This window comes from Pectinophora gossypiella, chromosome Z, assembly GCF_024362695.1.
Source record: "Pectinophora gossypiella chromosome Z, ilPecGoss1.1, whole genome shotgun sequence".
Lineage (NCBI taxonomy): Eukaryota > Metazoa > Arthropoda > Insecta > Lepidoptera > Gelechiidae > Pectinophora > Pectinophora gossypiella.
Window position 1 is genome coordinate 10,832,031 of NC_065433.1, and position 22,725 is coordinate 10,854,755.

Genomic DNA, 22,725 nt, shown 5'->3' on the forward strand with positions numbered 1-22,725 from the left:
TACTCTACTATTACTACTACTATTGTTACTATTTACTCTATTTAAGCCGTAAGTTCTGTGTCTTGCTCTCACGCACTAGGTTTGCCGAAGAACGATTTTTGTCAGAGTGGTATTTATTTCTACATCTGTTTATTTCTTAATATTAAAATAGTCCTTATCATAGTTACTTATTATTCAATTTTCTTCTATGTTTAAATTCGACTCAAATATTTCGAATTGAGGCAAGTAAAATTAGGAAAATGTTTATTATTTTTGTGTCGTATTAATATTTTGTTTAACTGGATGGCTGGTAGTGGTTGACGGAGTTAGCGGTGCGCGCGCGCAGGTTCTCGAGCTCACGCGCGTGTATCTCGATGTTGTGCTGCGTGAGGCGCGGGCGGCGGCAGTGTGGGTTCTGCTCCGGCAGCCAGCGGTGGATCAGCGGTGTCAGCAGGTCCCGGTGAACCTGCTCAGTCACCAAAACATTTTAATAATTTTAAACGCATGTCCAAGATGTTTGTGTACTACCTCCTGCCTAAAGAATTACGTCAAAATGCTTAATCAGTGTTTATAGGATCTTCTGTTTTTTCACCCGTATCTAGATAGAGTCCATACTACATACCTATTATGTAGGTATTTAATACCTTTTATTTAGCTATGTAATCGGTATGCATGTTATGTTTGTAAGTATATGGGATTCTCTATTTTCTCTTAACTTCTCCAATTGCTTGACTTAACCAGGATCCCAAAAAGCAGGACATTTTATTCATCTTAATCATTGCTATTATTTTCTTACCATAGCTGGTTCGTTAGGTTGAGTGAAGTATGAGACTATAGATCCGACGATGATACACACGACCATTCCCACAAATGTGTAATATAAGTAGCTCAGTCTGTACAGGAAGAATATCCCAGATCTGTGAACACAGGTAAAATGTCACTCAGAATTAATTCAATTACAACCAATCTTCTTCTTATCGTGTGGGTTGTGAGGTGGAATACCAACCTACCAAGGGACCAACGGCTTAACGTGCCTTCCGAAACACGGATCATCTTACTTTCGGACAATCAGGTGATCAGCCTGTAATGTTCAAACCAAATTAGGGTACACAAAGTGTCATATCCCCATTTAAACGCGGTAAGAACCCGTTATTATGTGCTTTAATTACACAAAGTGATTCTTGTGATTTGTCGCCACCGGGATTCGAACCCGAACTGATGTAAGTACGTAGTCGCTACATGAGTCGTATCAGGGGTCTATGGCGGCTCAATAATAACCCTGTCACCTGATAGGGTTGGTAATCCACCTCGCAATCCACACGATAGAAGAAGACTAGAGATGTAAAAATGTAGTACAACTGGAAAGCTGTCATTTTCGATTGCAAAAGTGTTTGCTTAAAGACCTTCTAGAAGAATGCAATGCTAAATATATTACCGATCAAACTCAACGGCGTTGTAAGAGGTAGGCGTGGTAGTAGCTGCTGTGAAGTTTGCGGGACAACCAGCGACAGACACAGGCTTAGGGACGATAATGATGTCCCCTCTTATCATCGCTGCTTGTGTGCCCAAGGATATCCAGCCTACCAGCAGAGTAGACGTAGCGCCACCTACTAAGGCGCCCTGAAAAATTTACCAATAAATACTCGCAGCCTGCTGCCAAAGTTCAAAAATTGCTACTTTGAAATTGTTAATAAATTATCGTCGTCTCACGTCTACTGAAGACTTTATATCAGCGCGAAAAAATCTAAGTCTATGGTATTAGCAGCCTCTGTGTGACGAGCAGCGCAGCAGTTTCAATCATGACTACGAAACGAACGAAGTGTAAGTATAGGTATAGTCCAAATAGATAATAAATAAGTGCGTTTTTCAACATCAGTTTACTTACTGTGGCGTTAATCCAAGGTAAAAATAGACCCATGGAAAACAATCCTAGTAAACTGCCAGCGGTGATTCCCGCCAAGCTTTTGCCAGCTTGAATTAGGGCTCCCATGTGCTCCACAAGGAACACTAGAGCTACACATGCCGCCCCTGAAAAATATGATGATTTATTTATGATATACTTACAATAATACACATTATGAGATATATTTATATATACAGTAAACAAGTTCTATAAACTTATAAGTTACCTAAAGTGCTTCTATTTTAGAAAACTACTATCCTATATATCGTTTTTTGTGTGCGTAAGTACATTGATAGGCTAAAAGGGTCAAAGTCAAATAATAAAATGCTAATCTACAGATAGAAACCGGTTTACGATGGATAACAATCAATCTCATTTTATAATAGAAATTAGCTAAGTTTTCTTTTTGACTGATTATCTAACGAATTTTAATCTTTACATATTACACAGAAATGCATCGTTACGACGTTTCGTAAACGGTATCTCATTTGAATTATTAGTACGGTAAGTACTTTAGCAAGTTGCTTGATACTGATCGTATACTAGGGTAAGTATGGTAAGTAACTTAAAGCTCTTACATGCGATTTATAATTATAATGTAACTAACCTATAATAACAACTATAATTTTCATAATAAAACTGGCTGTTTTTTCGGAAATAGGTTTGTTGTAAGCTGGTCTGATGAGATCCTCAAAGATTACTCCACACATAGAGTTTAGGCCGGTTGACATGGAGCTGCAACAGAATTTATGTTTGTACTTACCTACTTACTTACGTGGTCAAAAAGTTAAGCCTACATTCCTTTTTATGAAAATAAGTACGTAATTAAAAAAATATAAATGTGAAAAGACGCAGCTGTACCTCAATGCGGCGCTAAACACGCCACTCATGAAGATACCTGGCAGAGCCGGAATCGATCCAGTTATAGTCATCACGAAGTATGGCAACAACTGATCGCTCTTCCGTATTGCCCCGGTGGACAGCGGGTCGCAGCTCGCGAATGTCGCGTAAATAACCAACCCTGTGTAGCAGCACAGGGACACGATGATAAAAATCCCAGCTGCCATTATGAAGATAGTTCTGCAAATAAGCTGCTTTTAGGTACTATAAGCTTAAGAAGGTATTCAGAGATGTAAGTAGCTACATTATGATATTATATGTTTACTAAGCCTGTAGGAGCTGATGTACACGTAAACTAAGAGCTGGCAGCCGCGCCAGAAATTCATTATTTTATAAAAGCTGAAAGGCCATCTATTTTGCTCTTTCTTTCTTTATGTTTCTATATCTTTTTCTCTTTCGTTTCCGTGTGTGCAATTAAGTATTTGTTATAACATTCTGTCTGGCGGCTGCTGGCGCTTAGGCTGTTGGGGTGGTGGTGCGAAAGTGGCAACTATTTGCACAATAGAAATCACTAAAAACACTAAAAGAGTAGTGTATTAAATCTGAAGAATACGTACATTCGAGCTCTTTTCAAAGACGATAAAGCAAGACACCGTTGTACCATAGCTTGATTGACAGAACAAGACGCAAGCCAACTAAAGTAGTTTCCAAAAACTGTCGACCAAAATGTGTGCCGTATAGTTGGATCTGGATCCATACTGGAAAATTAAATATCCCTAATAAATCCGATTCATTTACAAAAGCTCTTAATTCAAATAGTTACGTATAAAATATATTTACTTGAAAAAGTCTAATCTATCGCCTTCTTTATTTATTCTAAAAACCTCATTTATACCACCAAGACGCCATGTTCCATAAGCCAGAACAAAAATGACACCAAAATACATAAGTATGGTTTGCAACGTGTCCGTCCACACGACAGCCTTCAGTCCTCCCTGGAATACCAATTTAGTATTAGAACCGAGGGGTACGGGCTACCGTGCGTGACACAATGTGTAAGAACAAAATAATTGGTGCAATCTTGCTGTCTGATTTACTTGACCTCGATCTGGGGCAGCTTTGTCGTTCTTCAAAATAAAACTGAGTGTAGCAATTTATTACACGCTAGGGGATAAAATAAGGTCAATAGAGGACGGTGCATGATGTACGAGATACTAGATCACAAGTACTTACCAGAGTCGTGTAGAATATGCAAACCACACACACGATTGGGGTAATCAAATGCAAATTGATACCAGTCACTGAAAAGAATATAGTACTGAAATGTGTAGGCATTACAAAACATAAATAAAAAAGTAAGTAACCTACTTTGCATATCAACAAAGATGTTACGGCCGACATTTATTATAACATTATAAGGAGAAAAAAATACCTTGACTAAATGCTAAAGCTGGCACGTAGATCACAATCGGTATGTAAAGCATCATTTTGATTATAAATATTGCAGATCCTAATAATCGGACGTTTTGATTAAACCTTAACCGTAAATACTGAAAAATAACCTGAGTATTAGTTTGGATTCAAGATTTAAATTTATATTTTAATGGTTCATAAAAAAAGAAGTGAAGTACCTCATACGTGGAAGTTATTTGTAAATTGTAGAATACGGGCAGGTAAACAATAGCGATAGTAAGTGAAACCGCCCACTCGGACAACACGATAGTCCACAGCTGAGTTCCGTACGTGTACATCTCGGCAGGAAGCCCCAGTAATGATATACCGGAAATGTAACTGGAAGAAGCAACGAAATCATTCGGTGTAGTCTATTTTTATAAACATGCGCACGTAAATTAATTCGCAAGCGCGATTTTTATTGAACCCATGTGTTGTAAGAGTAAGGTGACAAGTACCTGGCTATTAAAGACATGGAAATGGGGAACATTCCCATGGTCTTTCCTCCCATGAGGTACTCAGCGGTGGTGTTCTGTTTCTTGGCAGCGAAGAAAGCGAAGTACACGCCGATGAGGGCGGAGAGGAGCAGCATGGCCCCGAACACGAGGTAGTCCAGCCAGTCGAAGTAAACCAGCGTCATGTTGGCGGGTGCCGCTAGAGCGCACGATCACCTCGCGCGTCCGTCCACTGTGACACTTAAACTCCATCTCGGTGTACAATAGACATTTACCGAGCGGAACAGGCAGCTGGGACGTTGCTATATTTATTCTTGGAAGGATCTCGCGGACAGGCTCATTGGAGGGATGAGGCTGACTAATTGGCTAGTTACCGGTGCCGAGGCCCGCACCGCGACGCCGCCGCGCCGCCGGCGCCGCCGCCTCTGCCATAATCTCCACTCCACGATAATCGCATCGACGACCCACAGCGGTAAGCATGCCGCTTCACTACTTCGCCATTATATGAAAGTGAGGTCAATCAATGCAAACTAGGGTATCATAAGTAATGATTTTAATGGTTATTTTATTTATATTTAATACATATTTCTGGCTTAAACGTTACAAACAATAAATCTTAGCTATGATCGCTTAGCAAGGATGTATTTATGCGTGTGGTAAATGTACGCTAATGATATGACGTGAAAATTTAACAACTATTTATTTATGTACATAAATATTATAATTTTGCCAAATAGGTAATTTTCCAGCACTAAATCCAGGTACATTCTATTAAATAACACAAACTATTTATATTACACGTTGAACACCTTTAAAAACATTATATATATTTTGTAAGTACCTACGTATAACATTTTTTTATTAAAATCTTTGTGATCGTAGAAATAAAGAATACATTGTATTTATATAATTTTTAAGATACTTAGCTATAAATGTCCGAAATGAAAATTTACTGTACATAGTGGTAATATAGGTACTTCCTTATGCAATGTAAACATGATTAACTCTAGTTAAAGAATGGATGTCACAGCACTCACTGAATTACTTGCTAGTTACATCGTCGACTGACTGGCTCAGTTAGTAGAACTACCAAGTCACCCGTAGGTGCGAGCTTCAAGGCATGCGCCCGACACCGACATCTTTATAATGTCATTCAGGTACTAGTATAGCCAACAGTTCACTTATCACCAACTGCTACTCTATGCCGTAACAGGTACTCGACTCTGATTACAATGAATTCATACACTTTTTAATTTTTTTAATACTTAACAATAATAAATAACGAATATATATATTTTTCAAATTTAAATAATGGTAAATATTAACACTTCTGTACAACATTAAACCGTCTACTATTAATACAATGACAAATACTGTAATTTGTAATTCCTGAGAAACTTGGTGTCGTAATTTACCTTAAGCTATTAAGTAACTGCTTGGTGTTATATGTATATAATTTTGATTAGTTTCATTTAGTTTGATTTATTTTATATATATATTGCTTCTCAATTGCAAATTGTACGATCAAAAGCTGTAAGAAAATATATTATTATTTCATTTCACACCATCGATATTTCTAACTGCTATAGGTACGAGATGTACTAACTAGTTGATCATTCACGTGTGGTACTTGCGACAAAAGATGACAATGATACGATTGCCGTGTCGAAATCAGCCCATTGTGCTCCGACCCTACATCCCGAACCATTACAATATAATGAAATGTATGACTCTTATAAAAATATACATTATTTGCCTTTAACTAAGCGGCACTAATCTGCTACGCTTTCATGAAAAGTTGCATCCAAAAACCTTTAAAATGCAACTATGCAACAATAACTTTATAAAACTTCATTACAAATAAGTAGATTTGAGCCCGTTTAAATGCGTACAAGTTGGAATTTTGATTCAGACATGAGTTTTAAGCCAGAAGATGCATAAGAATGATGCGATTCTGAGGAAGCAATGTTCACACAAGCAAAACAGTTTTATACCTATAAAAAACCGCTTCACAGTTAGTACTTCTAAAGGAATCATTTAAAAATAATTTATCGGACAGTTGTCGGGTCTAAAATCGACCTCTACAGTAATATAATTTTCTACATGAAATTACCAAATACTCTCCTAATAGGTTTGCTCAGCGCTTTTAAGAGTACTCACTTCTATCTACCTACTTCAAGACAATGAGAAATTGTATAACTGAGTTTTAGCTTTCTACGAAAAGGAGATGATGCATCCCTCGCGTGACTTGTGAGTTGGGCGGTATTTCGATCACGAATGTTACGCAAATCTTCGTTTGAAGATGCCGTTATTTCCTTACGCTATGCACTGCCTATTGTAACATCTATGTTTTCGTAACATCCATTATAAGTTAAACGTGTAAGAACGTTTAGCATCACAGCTCTCTTTAATCGTACTCTTAGTGAGTTTTTGGTGGGGAGGGTTGCTGGACCCTGGGTTTATATGTCGGCGGGTGAAGCGAGATCGAGCCTGGAGCGGCGGCGGTCCCGGCCGATGGACAGCTGCCCGGAGGAGGAGCGCTGCAGCGAGGCGGAGCGCGGTCGTGCTGTGTCTGACTTGGACTTTTTAACCTTGCTGCCGCCGCTCGCCGGCTGCTTACCCTTCAGCGAGGACACTGATACCACCACGTCTGTGGATACTCCGTCTTGCTCTGCAACCATACATTACACTGCTTACCAAAAACTCTATAAACTAGGTTATGAATGTGAGTTCTTAGATAGGCACTCTTTTTTATATCACAGAAAATACCTAGTAAGTATGTATGTTGTAATCGATCAAGAGAGTAATTATAATGATTTATAAGAAAAACTTTCTCAAAATAATGAAAATAGGTTTAGTGTCAAAGGGATACGAACAGAAAAAAATTACATAAGGGCAGGTAATGTCAGATAAGGCTTACCTGTACGTTTAATTACTTCTCCGGCGTTATTCAAAAAGAATTTAGGCTTGTTCTCCTTAAGTGATTCCTGAAAAGTCGAAATATTTAGTAAATTACTTATATTCTGTGGTTAGTCTGCTAACGTAACATACCTACTAAGTATATATATACTTATAATAATTATGACTAAGGTTAGACTTTACTTGAAAGTCTAGTTTTGCTTTCACACTGCTGCTTAACCACTCGTCCTAGAATTTCACTTCGCTTTTTCTAAAACTAGAGTGAATAGGTATTTACTAGGTAAACATGTACCAGCTTAGGCCACATCATTATTTACCATCAGGTGAGATTGTGGTTAAATGCAAGCTTATTTAATACCGAATAAAAAAAAAAAACAAAACAAAAGAAACATTGTACTTACATGGAAATAGTCTACACAACATAGAGTTAGGACCTAACATTACACATTCTTCCTGAGGAAGTCGTAAAAGACAACTAGAATGTTAAACTATTCAAACTACTTAAGACATTTATATGTCCTTGTATCCAATACTACGGAAAAGACACGTTCTAAAAATTATGAAACAAGAAAAGATTTTTCTGAAATTCTTCCGAATAGTGATGTTTATTAGGAGACAGCCGTGGTCGTGAGTTTGAGTTTGATACATACATACACACATACATAGCGGCCAAACCCATGACCCTCCTTTTTGCTTCTACGTAATCGGGAAATAATATAATAGGTGATTCTTACCTTTGATTTACTAGATTTGGAAGCAGAGTCAGTGCTTCCGCGCCACCACGGTCACTGAATCTCACAAAAGGCCCGCCCGGACTCCTTACCGGGGGTGGAAGCCTCGCCTTCGGCGCCTTCGCCCTCGGGCTTCGGTGATCCCGCGCCCGATGTGCCGCCTCTGTTACATGTCATAATATACAGAACATTTTACGGGAACGAAAATAAGTTGGCATCTTAGGACTTTGCAGTAAAAGTAGGGTTGGAGAGAAGAATTGGTAGGTGTCACAAGTTGCTGAAAGGTGTCTTATAGTGATTTACTATCGTGACTTTGTGTAATATTGTATGTGTGCAGTATTTAAATTCAAATGATGCATTTTCCAGGGTACGTTCCTAAAAAAATAGATGGACGCTGTGCAGAGTTTCATGGATAATTTAACAGACAAATGCATCTTTAATCTTTGTTTTTGGGTATAAATGATTATAAGGCACTGTTGTGCCGGAGTGTAATAACAAGGACAATAATAATGGGTGGACGATGTGTTTATCTTCCACCCTTCAATAATCTGATCAAAATAAAGGGAAGCAATATAGGTAGCAACATCATTCTACATCATATCTGATCCGACTATCAAGTAACAATTATTTTTATGTATACCTCTAACCCTTACATTATATTTTGAATAATTATGTACCCAAAAAATGAGAAGATAGGTTATTATCACGCTAAATCTATATACAACGCCATTTGTGTTATTTTTGGGGAATGTAGCCTGGTTAAACTCTTCGAAGGCACATAATTAGTTTGATTGTAAGTTGTTTCGCTAGGTAACATAAGGTATTGTGATTTATTAAGGCTATACTAACGGCATATCGATGCGAACTGTGTTGTTCTGCTGGTTGCGCATAGCGAGCGTGGAGACCATGGGCGGCCGCTGCGGCTTGTTGGCCAGCAGTCGCTCTATTTCGCCCATTACCGATGGCGTCAGCTGAGGCACGATCTGTCCAAATACAACCATTACAAAACTACTCAAAAAATCACTCTTCACTTCACTTCATGCTTTTGAAGAGTTTCTTGCGTCCTAACACGACAGTTTCCGTGGTCTAGTGGTTAGGACGTGGGCTCATGATCTGGAGGTCCGGGTTCTGTTCCCGATATGGACATTATCTAATCACTTTGTGAGACTGACCTTTGTTTGATAAGGACATCCCAAGCGGAACCCAGGAATTTCTTAAAAAGTCACCAACGTCTCTCAATAAGAACGAACTATAAAGCAATTTTACTGATGAAATACTTAGCACTGGAAAAATACAGTCTATTTTTCACATTAATAATAATTTTATTATTATTATTCCTGGCCTAGTCCATCCCATAAAGTGTTACACGTTTAAAATATTTGTAAGTACTTAATAGAAGTTCTGTCTTGCATTTGTAATCATTTGATTTTACCCAAGGGTACCCAAACGTTTTAAAATTATACGAAATTATACATACTTACATGTAATAAAAATGTTACCTGCAAAGCATGAATATTTTCCTTGAACTGTTCCACGCTAGTAGCACCGAGGAGGAGACAATTAACTGACTCGTTTTTGAGGCACCATGCAACAGCTAGTTGACTCATGGAACAATCTGTAGATGACCAAGAATAGAATAGAATATGTTTATTTATCAAAAACTTAAACATGTATACATTACTGGCGGACCCCGCACTAGGGAAACCCTGTATCGCGGAGGTCCTGAACATTTGTTATTACCAAACACTTTTAAATAAACCGGTGAGCTAGCCTTTCATAAAAGTACTATTATAACATATTAATGTACAATTTAGAATAAAAAAAGTTACATTTTATATGGCACATTTGGCGACAAAGAAGAAGTAGGCACATATTTTTGCCTGGTTTCAATTTTGGTGACTTTGGTGGCATTTTACATAAATAACCTATATACATCCCATTGCTGGGCATAGGCCTCCCCTCAATCAACCGGAGGTGGTAGGGTGGCATTTTACGCCGTCAAAATTGAAATCAGACCACCAAAATGGAAATTGGATTATAATAATTGTAATGTTTTGATTCTTTTAGAATAGTTTTGAAGTTTAAGTTCGGAATGAAACGGCTATCGTTAATAAAGAGTAAGTATTTTTTTATTTCTCCATACTTCCCCGAAGCTACTAAAATGGAAATAGGCTTACTCAGTGAATTTGCTAGGTTGGAGAGGTCGCGCAACTTGTCGCCGTAGGTGCGTGGCTCTTCTCCCGTCACTTGGTCTTTGCTGCCCGAGCTCCTCATCTAACCATTATATTAAAAATCTTAGTGTCAAATTCTCAATTCATCAAAGAAGTACGTATCCTTAGCTATCACAACCAGGGGCTTACCAAGCTAAGTTCCCTAAAAAAGTATATATGGCGCTGTTCATATTTAACATGATAGGTAATTACCTATTTTCTCAGTGTTCGAGGTAGGTACATAATTATTCAAAAATATAATCTAATGGCAGAGGTATATATAAACATAATTGTTGCTTGATATTTGGATCAGATACATATATAATTACGATGCTACCTCTAAATTGCTTCTCTTTATTTTGATCAGAATAATAATGGGTGGAAGATGTGTTGTGTCTGGGTGTAACAACTAGGCTCATCATCTATACCCAAAAACTCAGATAAAAAGATGCACATGTCTGTTATCCTTGAAATTAGGAGGTTAAACGGAGGGACATCTTTACAGCGCCATCTGTATTCTTATTGGGGAACGTCGATTTTATAGCGGACTCTTCTTTCTTATTTATGTCTTAGTCTTAATAAGCTTAAGGACCGGAAATAACGGCTTAAGAAATAAATCTTCTCTTCTGTGCTCTAAAACAATACGACGCAGTGACAGAGATAAGGACAAATCAGTAAGGCATGTTTATATAATAAATCAAAGATGATGGGTCGAAGGTATCCAGAGACGTGAACGTCACGAAGGCATGCAAAGGGCGTAAGACCGCCGTAAGAGGAGAAGAGGAGAGAATGCTTACATGTAAACCTGGATAAATGACGGGTCAGAATGATGGTGACTTGTTAAATATTAACAAGATATGCTTACCTCAGGCACTGCCAGGTCTTCCTCGCACCAGCTAAACGTGCTATATTTCCTGTTGAATCGGGACTTGGCGAACAGCCCGGTGATCTCCTCACGGCCTAGTCCTTTGCCTGTGGTGATTGCTGACCACACCATCATACCTATGAGTATCATCACAGATAAAGTATGGCGATTTATACACGCTTCTATACGCTTGAAGGACATAATATACGATCCCAACGACGCGATTACTCAAGCCATAGAGGCAGCCAATTAGCTCGCGACACCAAACACTGCAGGCCCCGATACTGACCCCGCCGGCGTGGTCGACGATTTCTCTCAATCAGCGCTTATCCCTATTGGGTCGATAGCGATGTATGGTAGCTGTTGTCTTAAACGTTGTAAGGTGAGAGCCTTCAGCGCTCCCCATTTGTCCGGCCTGGGTTCTATTCCCGGTGGGGACATATCACAAAAAATACTTTGTGGTCCCGAGTTTGGTTAGGACATTGCAGGCTGATCACCTGATTGTCCGAAAGTAAGATGATCCGTGCTTCGTAAGGCACGTTAAGCCGTTGGTCCCGGTCACTACATACTGTTATAGTAGTCATTACATAAGCCATGTTAGGGGCCTTTGGCGGCGCAATAGTAACCCTGACACCAGGTTTGATGAGGTTGGTACTCCACCTCACAACCTACACGATAGAAGAAGATTTGATCGGCCAAGTAGTTAATGCCATCTAGTATCTGCGGCAAATCTACAATAAGTCACGTCAAAAAAATAAAAAAGTGGTGGATGCAGGAATAGCCAGGCACCAAACGCCACATTTGAAACTTCTTTAAACATGCAGATTTTTTTTACTGTTAATAGCTGGTTAGTTGGCGGGGCGCATCCCCGTAGATAAAATCCTTTGCTACACGGATGGATGCCGGCGGCTGTGCTGTATCTGTATCACGCGTTGTTCGCGGATATTCGTTGCATTGTGACATTCAATCGCCTGTGTTCACCCTGTTCTACCTCATTTGTAAAACCCGTTAAGTTGTTATCGAGATGTCATTCAACAAATAAGAAGTACTCACCAACACCAATCTTATGGTACAGCTCAGGCATGTAAAGCTCTGCCTTCTCCCTGCAGAACATGTGGTACTCTGTCTGTTCCACTATGGGGGTGATGCAGTTGAACTGTCTGCAGTTTGTGTACGCATCCATTATCTAAAATACATCCCAAATATTAGATATAGCTAATATACTTAGATATTATCGTTTTAAGTATTCTAGTTTATAATGGTCGTAACTTACTTCTGTAGGTGACCAGCGAGCTGTACCCCAATACATAACCCATCCTTGATTTATGACAAAGTTCATAGCACGTACTAATTCTAAAAAAAGATTCAACTTTAACAATATTGCGTCAAACTTGATATTCACAGCAATGAAGTAGCCAGATACCGATAGGACTCCTTCAACTTACCTACCTATAGAATGTCAAACTTACTTAAAAACACAGCGATATGCTAAACATAAGCATTACAAAAGCTTTTATAAACCAATTTTCTAATTCTCTATATTCCGACGTCAATATAAGTAGTCGTGAATGTCCTTTAGGTTTTTCCCAACGGTTCCCTAGTTAAATTATTGAAAGATACTGACCTTCCATAGGACATACAGGGTCAACCTTGTGCAAAAGCACTACGTCAATGTACTCCACTTGCAGCCGCGCCAGGGATGCTTTCACACTCTCCACAATGTGCTTACGAGAGAGTCCTCTCTCATCTGACCTGTTATTAGCATTAGCAAACCTAATAGATGGACGTCAACGCATTAGGGTCTAGTCAGCTAATAGCGTAAACAAAAGCTTCAAGTGGGTATTGTGAATTCAGCTGCTGAATCTGTTAATAGCCATAAGCAAATCCAACTTATCCTTCACAATGTATACACCATTCAATTAACTAGATCAATCCGTCAGCTATATCGAACATGTAACGAGATTCATTAGTGTAAGACAAAGGTTGATTGCATGAATGATGATGACATTCACCTATGGTGCGTTGTCATGATGCACTATAAATTGAAACTAATTTCTGAAAACTCATTTATTAATAAATATATATTCACTATCAGTATATTACTCTCTATTAAAATGATTTAATTTAGTAAGTAAGTACCTAGAATTCATTATATTCAAAGAACATTGTTTGTCGTGCATCTATCGTGTTGTTTCTAGGTAGGTATACCATTCAATTAAGCACTTGAACATCAATCGTAGCCGTGCATAGTATATCGTTATTAATCAACCATTCCGTGGTAAATGTGATAATGACATAAATGTTAACATCAAGAGTATCACTCACTTGGTGCTCCAGTATATTTTAGTTGTGATTATGATACTTGTTCTTCTGACGTTCCTTTTCTTTAAAATCCTCCCGAGTTCCGCTTCACCTTTGGCTGTTTCCAATAACATAGTTTTTGGTTTAACTCCTAAATATTTGATACATGTTAAAATGTTATTTATGCTGTGTATTAATTAATTGAAGGAAAGTTAGGTTGAGTAAGGATGTTAAAGGTGTTAGTAAAATGATAGGTACAATCGACTAGAAAACATTTCGCTTTGCAATCATATTATTTAAATTATACCTATGAATACTAATAAATTAATCTACTAGTGAATATTACTCAAGATTTTAGATTCCTTCAAAGTTATACGTTAACCCTTTCATGGACGGAGACCATGGTTCATTGATGGTTCATAATAGGTAGTATGAGAGTATGACAATTTGGAATCGGAACGTCATTAGACGTTCTGTCCTTGAAAGTGTTAAATAAACACTAGGTATTCTTGCATGGTAGGCAGAGTGATAGTATTACACCTGCCGCAGCAAAATGGTCTATTACAAGAAAGAAGGTAAAAAGGTAGTAAGAAAGAATAGCGGATAGTGAAGGAAATACGACTAACCGCAATGAGCCTCAGAGAGATCAAAGAGATTAATTCCGTTTTCAAGGGCAGTCATGATGATGTCCTCAGCGTTGTCCTCGTTGAGCATGGTCCAAATGCCGAGCCCAATGTTAGGCACCCTCAGACCGGACTTGCCAAGGTTCTTGTAACGTAGTCCAGGAGTCACCACGGAAGGCATAGTTGTATGATTTCCCATATAAGTCGACATGTGTCTTGATATGGTTACTTCTCCGGCTGTAGGAATGGTACAATTGCAAAATTTGACATTAATTATCTAAAACGAATGAACCTTTCTGTAAAGTTCAGCTCAGCTTATACAAAGCTATGCGCTGTAAATATAGGTTGAAAAAAAATCGTCGACGCGAACTTTCACAAGCGGAACATTAAATGAATGAATTCCTAGACAGGAAGCTTCACGTAGCAACAGAAGAGACTGCATTTTAAGGGACTTCTTTATAAATGAGTACCTAATTATCCAATTTATTTATTTTGCTTTTCTATTCTATGGTTCAAATAAATCTCGTCCAGGCGAACGAATGAACAGAATTAAACGTATTAAGCACCTATTTTGTATGTTGAAAAATTTCAAATTATCCCATTCTCATAGGCATTCTAGTGCATTATGTACCTACATACGGTTAGTGTACGAGTCCGGGGTTGGACTACGTAGTAACTATTGTGCACCGCGAACAATAGTGCAATCAATACCCGCGCGACACTGAACTAACCTAAACTTCCTGTGCCCGCGCTAACTAGGTCTAGGTTACCTAACTGGAAGTCCTCATCTCTACAAACTACAAGTACAAATAATAACTGGAAGCTACCCCCTAACCCCTCCTCACCTTCCCGCATTACTATAATTGAACAACTTGACTATAAAAAAAACAGTTTCTTTGTTCCTACGTAATTACATAGTTTTGCAAATGTAAAAACAGAAGAGTATTAAACAATAGCTATTAAAATTAATATATAAAGAATACAGGTAATATAGATACGGTTTTCTATTTGCAATTCCTACTTTTTTTAATCTTAATGCAAATAATTATGACAGCAGATAAGTAGATATGTACGTAAATATTAGAAGTAAATAAAATCGGGGTAGTAAGTATCACATATATAGTTTATTCTATGATTCAAGGCTGGCGTCAGAATATTAAGACAATCAAATACTATGAACATGATGATGTTAGGACAATCGACTTTAGGACAATAAACATTGGGATATTCTACAGGTTATGGACTCGTAACGTTTCCAACTATCAAACACTAATGCCTGAAATCGCAGTGAAACATAACTGGCGAATTCAAAGAAAATCTATGCTAAAGGTTGTTACTACGTAGAATGTGATCTATTTACCGGGTGACCTAGAGCCTACATTAAATTAGGTCTAGGTTATTTCGCTGCCCTGTAGAAACTACGCGTAATAAATGGGTCAGGGTTGCTTATCCCCTTCTCTACATAAATGCTTATTTGTTATTGTACATCGAACGAGTCAAAATTTGCTATTAAATATTAGCCCTTTACTTGATGCATATTGGCTAGATTAATAAAAACACTGTGAATATATCCCTACTACTACATATGCCTTACATCAAACATCTACGGGAGGTACGAAGCAATCTAGAGCATGTCCTTTCTACCAAGGTTTCTTGAAAAATAGTTTTCGGAACCGCCTTTTTGAAAGGGTTCATGAAGTTGTCGCGTCATCGTCACTTTAAAAAAGGGAGGGAAACCTTTGCTAAACAATGGCAGGAAAATGACTATTATCGAAAGGTAACCATAATCAAATAGATAGGAATTTAACAAAAATATATCACTCACCTTGATCTAACATCTGCTGCGAATTCGCACTAAAATCGTCCATACAATCGAGAGACGCGATTGGGGCACGACATCTAAACAATAAAACATTACCGTGTTTAATTAAGTATACCTTTTTTTAAAACTATAATCCAATATGAATTCAAATGGACATTAAGGCAATTTTATTTTTTTCTTTGATAATTATCACCCATTGAACGGCGCTTATTAGATACTCTCGAAATTAATCAACTGCTGAAACTTCTTGATTTGACATCTTATAAACTTATTTAACTAATGTTGCATTCTCATTTCAAACTAGTTTTCTATAGATACGTATACTAATATGTAACTAAGTACCTAAAGTACCTACGTTTCTACTGGAACTGAAATATTTATGGGTTTAAAAAATCTAAATACTTCTAATTACGCTTAATAACAGTGTAATTAAAAAGGTACAATTATGTTTGCTACTGATGGTGGTGTCTACGATACCAATTCTATGCCTATGTCAATCACCTAGCTTCGTAGGTATACTCGTCTTTACATTATATTTTATTTTTATCGTTAATAAGACAACTATTCATTAAACTAAAACTATTCATTATTATTATGAATATAAGATATTTTTTTCACTTACTTACCTACGAGTATGTTGCTAATAGTTTTCTCTATATTAAGTTGTGTAAGTATTAACAAAGTGTATAAGGTAAGTGAAAGTTAAGATAACTAACTTCGATAGCAAAACTATGCATTAATATTATTGTGTTTTGTTAGGTTTGCTAAATATACTCACATAGAAAGCGCACGATACTGATAGTAAGGAAGTAAGGCACGACACAGTGATAAGCGACAGTGTGAGACAGCACTGTTACAGGATATTACTGTACCTGTGGTGCGGGGTCGGTCTTTGTTCCTCGGAGAACCAGTATGAGAAGCCAAGCGGCCGGTATCTTAAGCTTGCGATGTGTTACCAATCTCTTGTTGTGCCAAGATTGGCCATAAAGTTATAAATAATGTAATAGCGTTTGTGACCCACATCCTTGAAATGGTACATGAGTTTGCCGCGTGTAAGTTACGTCTGCCTACAGATACGTCGGTACCTACTCGCATGCGACGGTCGCGGTGCGCGATGCGGCGAGGTGCGCTCTCAGCTTTACTTGTTCCTTGGGGAGAAGACATAACCGACTGCACTGCCAGCTTGCACGTTACATACTCGCAGCGTACTAAGTGTACCTGCTCATTAACATCATTTGCTCCGTTAGATTGCGATCGAATTAGAGTTGATACGTCTTCTCCCGGGATGGCGTTCCTCAAGGGTCCAGTTACCGATAGATGGTGGGCATGGGGTTGGAGTCGACGCTGGCGCTGTCCGGCGGCCCCAACGGCGTGTGCGGCGTGCACCGGCTGACAGTAGACTCGCTGCGCGACATCTGCGAGCCGTCCTTGCCGCCAGCCTCGGGCCCCTTGCAATGCATCTCGTGCCGCCTCATTCCGCTCCTACGCTTAGCAACGGCATCTTAACTCCCTACAAACATCTTACAATGAAACGTTCATACGACTCCACGCGCCGCACGCGTGCCGACCCCCTTGGGAAAGGATACAGCGGGATCACTTAACACACTCAAGGACAGTAAAGTAAACATAGAGAAGCATGCATGCCCTAACGCTAACATCTAGTCCGCTAAAGAAATACGGAGACCTGTGATCCTCACTGAAATTAACATATAAGCACTGGACTAGTCACGATAAATCAAGAAGTTGTAGTATGTCAAACAGTTGTGTAGACACGCAAGGGAAGGTCACGTCGTCGGGACCGTCGAGGCGCACTCACCGGGTAAATGGAGAGGTTCTACGTACTGAACATTTGGTGCGGCGCGCTGCGGTTGCGGAGCGTAAACTGCGAAGTTGGTGGACTGTAATGCGGCGTGAGTGTACTGTGGGGTGCGAGGGATGCGCGGGGCCGCGGGGCCTAGGGCGCGGGGGAGGGTTGCGCAGGGTGCGCGGTGCACTGCCTGCCAGGTTGGCCGCACATGCGCCTCGTGTCTTGGTGCATATGTACCGATCTGACCTATTTCTAGACTCAGCAGTAAACCCCCAGACTTCTATTCAACACCGGAAGTCCTCCATTATTACAACGTTCTTAAATATTATTTATTGTATTTTCTAGTGAATTTAATAGTATCAATCATCATACATTGTCAATAGTGTTACGTAATACAAACAGGGTAGTACATAGTGTTTATGTTACTGTAAATTAATTAGGTATTTGTTAATTGTCTCTCCTTTCCTTGAAAATAAATGCCTGTTAATGTGTATCCTATTTTCCATTTTTGTAGATATACTCTAATTTGATTTAAATTTCATTACATCAATCATTCTATTGTTGTACCACTTCATTAACTCGTTTACAGATGTATGTAAGTAGATATATGTTTAGAAAGCCGTGATTTATTGATGTTTTATGTTTTTGTGCAACTGCGCATAAAATGGAGGTCGCTGTGTAGTATTATTTTTTCACATACTTAGGTATTAAAATATTTTAGTACTTAAATCCAAAGCAACCCTATTTGGGCTAAGTATCTTATTAGTTAAAGAAATAAAACTGATTTCCTCGCAAATTAAGGTTAACCTATATTGTTCGAGATTTTTATTTCTGTCCACTTTGTTGTTATGCGTATCGCTGTCGTGCTCTCGTCGTGTGGTGAGGTTTGAAGCTGTTGTTAAAGTATGGACCTTACCCAGGGCAAGAGGGGGCTCGGAAGAGGTCGAGGCGGCTGCGGGGGCTAACGTCGCTGGCTGAGGCGCGCCAGGCGCGACCCGGCTCCTCGCCGCACACTTCCTCGCAGCACACCTCGCTCTCCAGGGATTCTCCTGCAAGGGTGCCGCAGCTCATTCAAAACGTTTCAGGTTTTTAATTTTAATCCCATTTTCTTTAATGTGTTAGCAACATGACCGACAGTCAAGAAAATAATGTAATGACTGAATCTATCGTCAATTTACAGGATCTGGCTATCAATAGTTTTTACATTTTTGGTCCTAATTTTTCGGTACTATGATGTATATAGGGCATCATTAATATGTATTTGGTAAATAGGTAAAATCAGGTGTAGAAATATGTATATTGTTTTGTAATAGGGTCAATTTTCATATACTAAACTAGATAATTAGGTAAGTAACTAAGTACTTTATTTGATCATTGTATGGGTACCTCTCACAGGTCTAAATTTTATAGTGCAGCGTGCGGAAGCCAGGGGGAAAAGTAGAGTTCTACAGGGCAACAATATTGTGTGTATAGCGTTCTTCTTCTTCTTTTCGAGTCGACGGCAGACATCTTAGTACCCTCCCTATTATAGTGTTGTTATTTCAGTTTCGACCATTGTTGCTTTTAATACAAATGCATTCTATGAGCGTAAACCACGTACCTTGACAGGATCCAAGGCGAGAGAGGTTGATAAATATGCCATCGCCTTCGCTGATGCTCTGACTTGAGTGAGGTTTGCTCAACTGAGCGCTGCAAGCCTTCTTCAACACGCTCTACATAAGGGAAATAATAACAAGATATAATATCTAATAAGAAAATAAAAAAAAATATTTAGCTTTAATTTTTATACCTAATTTGATAAATTAATCATTTTCATACAATTAACTTCTATATTAAGTAACATTATTTTCTCACCGACTTCAAAAAAAGGATAATCTAAATTTGACTCCTATACGTACGAGTTAAACAGATATTCTGCAATGCCAAAAATATTACATAAGTACATACGTACATGTATGTATTCGTAATGTTAGTTTATGTGCGCTTCTAAGCTCGTGTGCTAAAGTTCGCAGGTATATATGTAGTACGAGTATGTATGTTTGTCCATGCATTTCTCAGAAACTATTAATCATATTGGAATAATTTAATTTCTTATTGGATGAAGTTGAAACTTAATTAACTTAGGGAATAGTGCAAGTTTCATCAAAATCATATAAGTAGTTTTGAAGTTATGGTCATAAAAACATTATTATGAAATTTTAGATATAGTGCATGAGGACATGCACTGCGTCAGGATGGACGAGTGTAAGGTCAATTTGAATCGAGTAAAATGTTCACAAGTCATTGCAACACTGGCCGAAATTAAAAATACAAAAAGAGAAGAAAAAGGCTGAGATTGTTTTTTGTTTTGGCGGAACAATGATCTCATTGATGTCTTTCGTATGAAGGAAGCCCTTATCAGTGTTAGTAGGTAACTTGAAGCTCTTGAGAGTGTGTATTGCAATAAATTATTCAACTTAGAGAATAGTGCAAGTTTCATCAAAATTGGTTTAGTAGTTTTAATGTTATGGTCATAGTATAAGTTAGTATCTTTATCATTAGTAATGGTTTAGTAAAGAAAATTGGAAAACTGTCAAGGGTGTGTCGGATTGTTATATTCGAGATTTTTAAAGAACGTAGGTGGTTACTATCATACTAATATTTTCAGGATTAGACTCGAATTTAAACTAAATAAAAAAAACCGACATCAAAAATTGACTATTTTTTTAAGTCAGATAGATGATATTTTCTTGAATACAATTTTAGAATCTAAATTCTGAAGTCGGCGCAAATAGAAATACCGTCAAGCTGCATGTAATAATTAATAAGTAAAAAAAGTGGTGCGTTTGCAGGGTTTACAGGTAACGAAGGATGTTTGTTAGTTACGCCGCCGACTTCAGAATTATTTCTTACTTTGTATTATACAGTTTCAATTCTTTTTTTTTAATTAAGTAAGTACTTACTTTTATAAATATTGGTGTACTTAATGGTTGTGTTTTTTTAAGTATGTTTGTTTTTAAGTTACGCATTAGTTAAAATATTAGATAAGGGACTTAATTCGAGTCCTTAGAGGATTCTGTTTTCAATCATTGTGTTATAACAACCCTGTAATGTTTGGTGGTGTCAGGGATGGAAGGACGACTGTAGCGCCATCTTGCCGCTTGTCGTTGCAGGTCGCACAGCCTGTGGTGCGACCATGACGTATTCATGCCCCGCAGCTCCTCCACGGCTTCAGCGACCTGTAGTGACACACTGAACTCATTGCGCATATTTAAATAGGTAAAGTAAAACTTGTAAGGCAAGCATAGACCTCCTATGACAAATAGACAACCATTCTCTGTAAAAAAGTGTCCGCGGCGCTATTTTTGACCAGTTAAAAGGGCGTGACACTGTACTACCGATATTGCTCTTTATTTGAACAGCCATAACATCTTAATTTGAGGGATCGAATTTATATTATCTACATGACTTAATGTATACGTATCTACAAGACAGTTCGGACGCTTTTTTCGAACAAGTCCCCTTAGCGAATGTGAGTCTATTTGTTTATAAGAAGTCAGTGAAGGCAAGGGAAACTGTACGTACGACTAATTGAGAGTCCTATTATTGAACCCTTCGCTTATGGAAGCAAATCGAAACAGAAAGTTTTGTTGCAAGCTGTGCTTTTGTATATATGGGTACGTGATGAGCATAGGGCGTGGTTGCGGGCAGTTAGGTTAATTAATACCTCTCAGTATCAATTCAGAGCAGGTACCTCTCGTTTTTGTTCCTCTTCAGCCTCGATGGCCCGTTGGTGTAGCAGATCAATATCCAGCTGTCGGACCTCCTCTGCTTCTCTCGCCTCGGCTTCCTTTTCCTAATATTATATATTATAATATAACTTAATTTTTATTTACGTACATGTTTTGTATTTATGTATTAAAGTAAATAAAAAAATAAACTGAATTTCCTACTAATATTATTAGTTATTAATTACTCTAGTCTTTTAATTTTATCTGACTGTGTTTACAGCTGTTAATTCTCAAGTGTTTTGCATTTATTTGAAGGAGGTGTCTTTAAATCTACGCGGGTCATTGATAAAAAATATGTTACTTAATCCGCATATGTCTGGTCATCCATGAAATTAGAAGTTTAAACGTATAAAAATATGTACAGCGCCATCTTCATTGTTTTTGAGGTACGTAGCCTGGAGAGTCCTTATTCAGATATTACAAGTAGGTACCTATTACGAAAAACAGACGATCTAATTGTAAAATAAATGTTATGTATCTAGGTAACATTCAAAATTATATTGGCTTTTCTTATATTAATGTATAAATAAATAGGTACATTTATTATAAAATATTACCTGTTGCATCTGACGCTCATATTCGATTTTCTGCTGTTCAAGTTCTTCCTCTGGTATTGGTGGGGTTTCATCTCCCGTGGAGTGCTTCGCCCCTGAACCAAATATAATAACGAATTCAGTGTTAAAATATAATTATATTTATAAATTATTCGTACGTTCACTCTATATTGCAACAATCATGTCTCTACATATTACCAGTTGGCGGATGATATCCGGCTGGTATCCAAAATTGGTGAGCCAGTTTTACACAATTCTAAAAACGTTTTAAGTATGATAATATAGATAGGTAATTCAAATTTGAGGTTTAATGCGATGTGCGATAGATACGAGGATCCGTACACTGGAGCACACATAAACTAGAGAATGTATTCATAGATGTTTATTTTCATGGTTACAGATTCACGTATATTTTATGTAGTTATGTGTGCTGCGAATTGGCTGAGAGCCAAAATCTTTACTCCATGTTTCTGAAGCGCGGTTTTATTTGAATT

The 22,725-nt window shown here is 38.1% G+C and overlaps 2 protein-coding genes across 10 annotated transcripts; both read right to left on the minus strand.

Moving 5' to 3' along the window:
• Positions 1-226: 226 nt before the first annotated feature.
• LOC126379725 (sodium-coupled monocarboxylate transporter 1-like) lies at positions 227-4,955 on the minus strand. The gene is made up of 12 exons (XM_050028539.1): positions 4,633-4,955; positions 4,354-4,513; positions 4,155-4,272; positions 3,956-4,023; positions 3,563-3,717; positions 3,340-3,480; positions 2,744-2,962; positions 2,490-2,617; positions 1,865-2,007; positions 1,415-1,599; positions 776-896; positions 227-445 (listed from the first exon to the last, which is right to left on the minus strand). Exons 1-12 carry the CDS (start codon positions 4,812-4,814, stop codon positions 275-277), a joined length of 1,791 nt encoding a protein of 596 aa, XP_049884496.1. The 5' UTR covers positions 4,815-4,955; the 3' UTR covers positions 227-274.
• A 212-nt stretch (positions 4,956-5,167) lies between these two features.
• Positions 5,168-22,579, minus strand: LOC126379797 (voltage-gated potassium channel subunit beta-2). 9 transcript variants are annotated; one of them, XM_050028686.1, is made up of 20 exons: positions 22,430-22,579; positions 22,235-22,326; positions 21,641-21,742; positions 20,991-21,125; positions 19,508-19,619; positions 18,824-18,956; positions 17,917-17,982; positions 16,104-16,177; positions 14,282-14,515; positions 13,680-13,773; positions 12,979-13,106; positions 12,628-12,707; positions 12,408-12,540; positions 11,355-11,491; positions 10,457-10,553; positions 9,779-9,894; positions 9,129-9,262; positions 8,283-8,442; positions 7,550-7,616; positions 5,168-7,300 (listed from the first exon to the last, which is right to left on the minus strand). In XM_050028686.1, exons 2-18 carry the CDS (start codon positions 22,241-22,243, stop codon positions 8,334-8,336), a joined length of 1,893 nt encoding a protein of 630 aa, XP_049884643.1. In that variant the 5' UTR covers positions 22,244-22,326; positions 22,430-22,579; the 3' UTR covers positions 5,168-7,300; positions 7,550-7,616; positions 8,283-8,333. The 9 variants fall into 9 exon arrangements, with proteins under 9 accessions (XP_049884643.1, XP_049884642.1, XP_049884641.1 ...); XM_050028685.1 differs by having other exon boundaries at positions 12,979-13,127; XM_050028684.1 differs by having other exon boundaries at positions 13,680-13,806.
• Positions 22,580-22,725: the final 146 nt, after the last annotated feature.